The 9,656-nt window shown below is 37.7% G+C and overlaps 1 protein-coding gene across 4 annotated transcripts in view; it reads left to right on the plus strand.

Annotated features, from left to right (window-relative positions):
• Positions 1-2,179: 2,179 nt before the first annotated feature.
• The window catches only part of rptor (regulatory associated protein of MTOR, complex 1), a 142,746-nt gene continuing 135,269 nt past the window's right edge, over positions 2,180-9,656 (plus strand). For all 4 annotated transcript variants that reach the window (XM_077525536.1, XM_077525538.1, XM_077525537.1 and 1 more), the window contains exons 1-2: positions 2,180-2,679; positions 3,441-3,612. In XM_077525536.1, coding sequence (XP_077381662.1) covers positions 3,448-3,612 — 165 coding nt within the window. In that variant the 5' untranslated portion in view covers positions 2,180-2,679; positions 3,441-3,447. The remainder of the gene's footprint in view (positions 2,680-3,440; positions 3,613-9,656) is intronic.

The following is a 9,656-nucleotide window of genomic DNA, read 5'->3' on the forward strand; positions in this document are numbered from 1 at the left end:
CAACCATGTATTTTTTCGCTAGGTTTCCTGAGAGAAAAAGAGATTTCCTCCTTCTGTTTCATTCCTGTTCCCAGTTGTTCATGTCACCTCGATCCCTAGGAAGTAGGAGATCTGAAGAAAAAGAACATTAATCTCCTCTCTCTTGTCCTGCCTTTGTTGCAGATGAGCGAAGCCAGCCAGGGTCTCACCCTCCTTCACACCTCAGATTGGATTGGTTCCACCCAGCCGTGGACGCGAGTGATGTGATGCAAGAGGCTCAAACTAGCCGATATAGACCAATGAGTTTCTTCCAGATCAGATTGCTGCACTGCCTAGAAGGGAGGCAGGTCAAGGGGTCGAAGTGATGATTACTAGACTGGTAGATGCATTGATAAGGGTGTTATCACGCCCCAGCCGCTGGATGTAACAATTTAATGTTTTCTGATGAGCTAGCTGACAGTTCAAAGAAACCTGTTGTGATGTCTTGTGCCTGATTAACGTCATCAAGACCTAAAAGCAAACATCTTTGTTAACCAGGAACAAACAGGTAAACATGTTGATGGCACGCTCCAATTACAAGGCCCTAGGTAGGATATGTCACGACACACTGCGCGAGGGAGTTCTTCTAAACAGGTTTCTTGGTACAGGTGGGATAGCGTAATCACTCAGATCCTGCTGTTTGGGAAATGAGTGTGAAGCTTGACAGCAAAAGGTGTTGAGACATCTATTGTGGAAATTCACTTTGTTCACTTGACCGGGTGCAGACAATTTGCAAGCAGTTTTTCTTTTCTTTTTTTTTTTTTTTTTTTTTGCTAAGGAAAAATGTGAAATCATATCAAACTGTAATACAAGCTGTACACTAACTACTTTGCATTGCAGCAAAATTCGTTTCTTCAGCATTGTCATGAAAACACACACAAAAAATAAGTAAAAAATGTGAGGGGTGTGTCATGCTCAAGTCTTATCCTTCGAGTTTCGAGCAAGTCCCAAGTTACTGTGCCAAAACTCAAGCAAATCGAGTCACCTCTAAACTTCAAACAAGCCTCGTCTAGTCAATTTTTCCATTAACCAAGTAGTACAAGTCACAAGTTCATCACAACATGTATTGGAACGACAATAAATGATATTTTCACCGATCATAACACAAATAAGTCTATTTATACCTGTAAATGTTACTGGTCAAAGGTTTTCGAACACTCAAGTTTCCTATTTTTTGAAAAGTGAAATTCATGCAGTTGAGTGTCTGATTCTGCTGTGAGGTGAAAGCACATGCAGAACAAAGAGACTATTCAGAAGAAATCATGGATTATATTTATAAACCGAAAGTTTCATTTAGATTCACTTTTGAGTTGAGGAAAAATAGTCCGAAAGCATTATGCTGCCACCCTCACGCTTCACCGCAAGGGAGGAAGCATTGTTGTGTTTGTGCAAAAAACAAAAACAAAAAAACAAACAAACAAACAAACAAACAAACAAAAAACCTTTTGGAGGTCCCAGAGTTTAACAAAATTGATAACGAAAGATCACATATAATAATATGTGCTTTGGTTAGATGAAGCCAGTGTTGAACTTTTTCTGATCAACAACGACAATGATGATGATGATGTTGATGATGATAATAATAATAATAATAATAATAATAATAATAATAATAAAGTAATCGTGTTCATGTTTCACTGCCTTGCCCCCCAACATCCACATTTTTTTTAAACAGTGCCCCCCCCCCCACACACACACAAAATATTGTAACTATCATGAACATACCGTACAGTACTGCGTGTAATAAATACAAGTATTATACAAGGTAGGTACATTGTCATAGAAGGAATAAAACAAAACAAGCAGCAAACCAAGTAAACAAATCAAATAAAGAAGCTAAGATTATAAAGCACAATGACTCATTTTCATTTAAGGTCTATTAATGATAAATCATAAAAGTATTGCAGCGTACAAATACAGATTAAATTCTAAAAAAAAAAATTGGAAAGTTCAGAAATAATTTGGTATTTCTCATGTTGTCTAAGTAAATTTTGCCAAATATCATCACGGATTGATCACAAAGGATTATTTTTTTTTATTATTATATACAAATCTTGGAACTTTATCTTTTTGCGATTGTATGTCCAATTTTTCATACATGTATATATTTTTTCAAAATCTAGATGACGCAAGGCAAATACAAACCCCACAGAAGGCGCATGTGGCACAGGAACAACGGTGGTGACGTATCATGACAGCCTCGCTCCAACAGTGCATTGTGGGTCGAACCCAAGATGGCTGCGCCCTTGCAGGAGTGCTGATGAAGTGGTTCTGCGACGAATTTCTCTGGATTTTGTGTGCTTTTCGTGAAATTCGGTGCACGAAACTGCCTGATAGCCACCTGGCTTGTGGCAGAGGACCATAGGAGCCGAGTCGTTGCTCAGAGTGTGCGGTGGCTCGCGTGGCTGTGGCAGACTGTCCGTGTGAAGATGGGCCTCGTCTCGAGCCCCTTCCCATAGCGAAGAGCCGTGGGGAGAGGAGCCACAGATTCCCCTGCAAACACGCACCCGTTCAACTTGGATTTGACGGGTTTGACATACTGTATAGACTGTGGACGCTGTCTTACAATTTTCTCACCGGAATTGTTTGTGCGACGGTATCCGTCATCGTCCGGAGACGTAGAGCTTCACCAGCCCGGGTAGATCGTCCCTCCACACCGAGGTCTGCACTTATCTGCACACTTTGTGGTCAATTCTGCACTTCTGTCTTTTTGTTGGACAGTGAACCTCCCGTATTCAGTGGCAGAAAAAAACAACTGTCAAATGAAGCTCGCTAATGTAGCTAACGGTTGCCTAGCCAGCAGAGTTTCACTTGTGAGATGTCAGCGTTGACTTTACGTTTAAACGCTATTTCACTTTGACAAAGTTGAACATTTTATTATTCGTATTTTTACAACAATTCTGAATTGACAAACAAATATTCACATTAATGTGCATGAGGAACCCAATTCAACTTGGATATACAAACCCTTAGTAGCAGTGATAAATAATCATTTGGAATTGTATTACCGTGTGTTAACAAATTACATTGTTGGCAAATGTGCATTTATTTGCCATTGTGTGTTGTCTATTCAATTTTGGCCGTAAGTGGTTCTCCAAATACTTAGCTTAGTGTGAATTGAGGTTTTTTTTCTATGAGTTCTGCCCATTCTTGCTTGTGTCCTCCTTTTGATCACAGTTTAAAAACGTATATATTTGCGTGTTGCACTTAAGTATGGCAAAAGTCTCCCAACCTCCCCAGGAGTGTGACACTGTTCAGCTGCTCTTGCTCTGTAATCTGGCCCAAGGCATCCAGCAAAGGCTCCAATTTTGCTGTGACCCTGAACTGGAGAAGCTTCAAATGAAAGGATAGAATGTTAGTTTACTAGTTCAGCTGTGCTACAGGATGCTTGTTACTGACATAAATTATGCTCTCCCCTGTAGGGTCCTGATGAAAATGGATGCAGACTTGCTACACTCACCAGCTGTGGGCTTTGCTGAGGAGGAGGCTGACATGAATGACTGGGAGCTGCCCCTGGCCTTCATGAAGAAGCGGCACTCAGAGAAGATAGAGGGATCGAAGGCCCTTGCACAAAGCTGGAGGATGAAGGACAGGGTACAGCTCTACTTTTATCCTAAGTCTGTGCTGTTCTCTGGTGTGTTGCTTCCGCTCGTACTCTATAAATATGTGGATTAGAGGTGGGAATCTTGGGGCACCTCACGATTCGATTGCGATTACGATTCAGAGGCTACGATTCGATTATAAAACGATTATTGATTCCCCCCCAGGCAGCAGAAAAACCCCCAATGTATTTTGGTGCTTTTAATGTTTCGTACATTAGTTACAAAAATAGTACAAAAGTCCTCTCAGGCCTAAATAAACTACTATTTCAGTATCAAGTTAACAGGTCAAAACAGTAAATAAAATACTCAAGTCCTCATTCTGTAACAACAGCTTTTAAGTATATTCAGTCTTCAACAGAATAAAACATAGCATTGAGCAAAAATATATTATTTTTATCCACTCAAAAGTGCACTGAGGTATAAATGAAAGACAATGTGAACTACTACTTCAATACAAATGCCTAAAAAAAAAAAAAAAAGTGCTTTCCTGCTTTTTAAGTTGTGTAAAGATGAACATGTAAACATTAAAGTTTTTCAGAGGTACAAAAAAAAAAAAACCCTCAAGTGCTTTTCTGCTTTTTAACTTGTGTAAACATGAACGTGTAAACATTAATGGGATCGTTCGGCTTTTTTAACATGAATCTCAATTTGATCCTCACCTCCCGTGTGTGCGATCAGCACTGACTTCGGCGTTGGACGAGAGGAAAATAGTCCACCAAGCTGGCTGGGGTCTCGGAAATAAAGCGTTTTTCTTCTAAAAACTTTTTGTTTTCAAAAGCGTGATACATTTCCACCACAATACTCTTTTCTGAATAAAGTCAGACGCCATTACCGCCAGCCACTACTTTTCTGTTCGTTCGTTCGTATCACTGCGCGGCGCCCTGTAGAACGCTAACCGACGCACTGCAGCCAGCTAGCTGATACTTCCGCCTGAAGTTGTTTGCCTTTTCGGAGCAGGTCTGATCTCACGAAGAGGTGGGTTGGTCAGCTCAGCCATGCTTGTTGTTGTTTTGAATCTCGAGGCGGGTCCGTCCCAAAAGCGTCCCGAAGACCGCGCGCGCTACTACGTTTCAGTTCCGCGTACTTTTCGCTCCGGTTCACTTTAGTTTCGCTTCCCTTGGCATATTTATATAATCGGAATTTGGACGTTTGTGAATCGTTCTCGATTGTTCCACGGCCGAATCGTGAATAATCTAAGAATCGGAAATTTTGCACACCTCTAATGTGGATGAGGTTAAGAGTCTAAATTACTCAAATGTATGTATGTGAGTTTTTGTTGATATGTGCTTTGCGATTGACTGCAACTAAGGTTCTTACTCACCATAATTAGGAATAGTTGTGTAGTAAATGAAGGAATGGCTATGTCTTAAATGGCTTAAACTAAACTACTCAATCAGTGGTGGGCAAACTCAATCCTCGAGGGCCAGAGTCCTGCAGGTTTTGGAGGTTTCCCTCTTCCAACACAAGCTGATTTCAATCAACAGAATCATTATCAGGCTTATGCAGAGCTTACTGATGAGCTGATCATATACAGCAGGGTTGGAGAAGAGAAACATCAAAAACCTTTAGGACTCTGGCCCTCGAGGACCGAGTTTGCACCACTGTTCTAAATGTACGGTGTTTGGTTATGGTGGTTGTTGAAACTATGGTCGTCTACATTACTGCCTGTAGTACTAATAATACTTGACAAATTCAGAACATTATCTAAGATAGTGGGGAATACCACATATTCATGAATAAATAGTAGAAAAGTACAACATTTTAATTTTTTTAAACATCCCTCTGCAGAACCTCTTTTATGTCCAGTATTGATTTGAAAGGTTAGGAAGTATGTAGGATTATAGAAGAGCTGACATGACTCATTCTATATTTTTTTTGAATAGTTTTTCATGACTCATTATTTCATGGTTTTGTGAGACAGTATTTAGTGAATTCTTATGTCAGTGTTTCCCTTCACACTGTAATGGTGAGCTATTGTGTTCTATTTGGCCACCTTATTGTGGCATTCACTATTAGTTAAGGGTGTCACGATTTCGATTTTTTATCGAAATCGATCGAAATTACGTCACGATTTCGAGCATCGAAATAGAAGAGAGGACACACGATTCGATGTGACCTGGACGCTGGATTCAAACATTTAATTAGTGTACTTGAACCACGCTACAGTATGCCCAGCAACTGTAAATGTTGGGATATAGTTTGTTCAGGCTGTATTTGTTCCATGACTTTGGATACAATATATTTTTTGTTGTTGTTGCACATTGCACATTATTTTAAGAGGAACGCACAGCACACTGTTGTAACCAAAAACAGTCAATAGATGGCAGGCACCCACTGTGACTTTTTGTTTTTGTTTTTTTATTTTTTATTTTACACTTCAGTAAGAACAAGACGGTTAACTTTATATTGTAAATAAATTCTTTGAATTTGATCATTCCTGCCTAATGTCAATTATCATATATTACATAAATTTACACAAAAATAATATGGAAATTGCATCACCTATATGTAGCCGATCTTTTGAAATAAGATTTACTGTACAATGAATAGAACCAATGATCATAGACTAGCCTTAGCCTACAGAAGCATATGCCTCTGTGTTATAAAGTGGGGGAGCGAAAAAAAAAAAAAAAAAAAATCGAAAAAAAATCGAATCGTGACCCCAAAATCGAAATTTAAATCGAATCGTGGAGTTGGCGAATCGTGACACCCCTACTATTAGTTCATTACACATTCCCTATTAGTTCATTATTTCTATAGCACATTTCATAACCAAGGCAACTCAATGTTCTTTACACAAGCAAAGACACAACACCTACTCTCACCAAGAAACACAACAAGTTAAAGGTATAGAAAGAAAGCAAAAGTTTTTAACCTGGATTTAAAAGCATTTATACTTGGGGCTGACTCCACTTCTGTTGGCAGCTGATTCTATTTGTGTGTAGCATATTAGCTAAATGCAGCTTCACCATGTTTACTTTGAACTCTGAGTTCCACTATTTGACCCAAATCTGGAAATCTCAGATCCCTACCAGGTTTAAATCAGCATTTCTCTATTGTATTCAGGACGCAAACCATTAAGTGATTTAAATAGACCAGTCGCAGAATTTTGAAATCTATTCTAAAGGGTGCCCATCAAGTCTAGGTACATGGTAAAAAACATATTTCTTAAAACAAAATAATTGTATACATTTGTAATGATGATAATATTTACAACATGATTTCCATTATTTTCAATGCATAATTAGGTGGAATAGGCCTGCATTGCCGTTGATTTCAACACATTGACTGGTAATGTGTTCTCTCATGTGCTTTTAAATCTGTAATCTTCAAATTTTGTAAAGAGCATCAAATTATTGAAAATGATGAGAATCACATTGGAAATATTATCTATCAACGTTACAATTGAATAAAATAGTTTTGTTTTTAATGGTATAGTTGAAGGATTTGTTGGGCGGAGACTCAACGTTTTCCTTCCAGCCAAGCTATACAGGCACTACTATCAAAGCAAATTTAGCTGTGTGAACGCCTGCTCCTGATTGGTGGACTGTTTTTGCGGACATGTTAGGAGTTTGAATTATGTGTCTTGCCTGCATATTAGGGCTGGGCGATTAACATACAATAACCGACATCATTTTGCCCATGTCGGTAATTTCGTTGTTTTAACCCTTGTGCCTTGGAATCAGTGACACCCTCTAAGAGTACATTTTAGCCAAATAAGTAATTCTACTTTGAGGTGTGATAACTAAGTCAATTTTTAACATTTTTTTTTATTTCAACCACTCAAAATGTTCATTGGCATCAGAACTATCCATACATATGAAGTTTTTTTTTTTTTTTTATGTATTCCCCCCTCTTAGGACAATACAAGCCCAAAGAATGGACTATGAAGAAAACGAACTGTGCTGTATACATGTATAAAAAATAAATAAAAAAATAATACTTCATATGACATAATTAGAGCTTCGAATAAGGCAATAAGTTATAACAACAATTTTTTCAATGCATGCCAAATTTTTTGACAATGGCAATTTAACTCAGAACACCCTCTAAGAGTACATTTTAGCCAAATAAGTAATTCTACTTTGAGGTGTGATAACTAAGTCAATTTTTAACATTTTTTTTTATTTCAACCACTCAAAATGTTCATTGGCATCAGAACTATCCATACATATGAAGTTTTTTTTTTTTTTTTATGTATTCCCCCCTCTTAGGACAATACAAGCCCAAAAAATGGACTATGAAGAAAACGAACTGTGCTGTATACATGTATAAAAAATAAATAAAAAATTAATACTTCATATGACATAATTAGAGCTTCGAATAAGGCAATAAGTTATAACAACAATTTTTTCAATGCATGCCAAATTTTTTGACAATGGCAATTTAACTCAGAACACCCTCTAAGAGTACATTTTAGCCAAATAAGTAATTCTACTTTGAGGTGTGATAACTAAGTCAATTTTTAACATTTTTTTTTATTTCAACCACTCAAAATGTTCATTGGCATCAGAACTATCCATACATATGAAGTTTTTTTTTTTTTTTATGTATTCCCCCCTCTTAGGACAATACAAGCCCAAAGAATGGACTATGAAGAAAACGAACTGTGCTGTATACATGTATAAAAAATAAATAAAAAATTAATACTTCATATGACATAATTAGAGCTTCGAATAAGGCAATAAGTTATAACAACAATTTTTTTCAATGCATGCCAAATTTTTTGACAATGGCAATTTAACTCAGAACACCCTCGAAGAGTACATTTTAGCCAAATAAGTAATTCTACTTTGAGGTGTGATAACTAAGTCAATTTTTAACATTTTTTTTATTTCAACCACTCAAAATGTTCATTGGCATCAGAACTATCCATACATATGAAGTTTTTTTTATTTTTTTATGTATTCCCCCCTCTTAGGACAATACAAGCCCAAAGAATGGACTATGAAGAAAACGAACTGTGCTGTATACATGTATAAAAAATAAATAAAAAATTAATACTTCATATGACATAATTAGAGCTTCGAATAAGGCAATAAGTTATAACAACAATTTTTTCAATGCATGCCAAATTTTTTGACAATGGCAATTTAACTCAGAACACCCTCGAAGAGTACATTTTAGCCAAATAAGTAATTCTACTTTGAGGTGTGATAACTAAGTCATTTTTTAACATTTTTTTTTCTTTCAACCACCCAAAATGTTCATTGGCATCAAAACTATGCATAAATATAGTATATTTATTTATTATTATTATTTCCCCCCACCATAGGACAACAGAAGCCAAATAATAGATTATGAAGAAAATTAACTGTGTTGTATATATGTATAATAAAGAAATAAATTTGAATCTTTCATATGACATAGTTAGAGCATCAGGCAACACGGTAGCTTTGATAGAAAACTTTGGGGAAAAAAGTACTTTTTGTGGGGCTCCGGAGCGGCACCGGGACCCTCCGTGACTTTAGCCGCAAATTGTGTTTGATTTTCGGGTACAGGAAGGCCCGATTTACACCCCCATATCCGGCGTCGCACTTCAACGAGCCACGTATCTCTTGTGCTCACGGTTCCAGATATGTGTCAGATATGTGTCATTTTCCCCGTAGGACGTACGGTTCCGGACAAATAAAGGAAAGAAAAAGCTCCATTACACCGATCCGTCCGTTTACTTTACCCGGAAATCGTGCGTGTTTTTCGGATAAATTTACACCGCCTGTATCCAATTGTATCCGGCGAACGGAAGTCAACACAGCGACGAGCTACATACCGTTGGGAAGCTACACGGCCCCCGCGGCATTCCAGGACGTGCTCATATGTTCGTTTATGTTTATTTTGTAGAAGTACTTACTTGCCAACTTGCATTTGCAGCTTTTTGTGTCTCCGATCGCCGTTCTTTTCCTTAGATCCAGGAAGCTCATGTCTCGTGCACGTTAGCCTCTTAGCACGTTAGCACGTTGTTGTGAATACAAACTAGCCGAATAAAAATCGAAGCTTAGCACTTTCACACGTAGAAATGCAACGGCCAGATAAGAT

Source organism: Festucalex cinctus, chromosome 6, assembly GCF_051991245.1.
Source record: "Festucalex cinctus isolate MCC-2025b chromosome 6, RoL_Fcin_1.0, whole genome shotgun sequence".
In the NCBI taxonomy this organism is placed as follows: domain Eukaryota; kingdom Metazoa; phylum Chordata; class Actinopteri; order Syngnathiformes; family Syngnathidae; genus Festucalex; species Festucalex cinctus.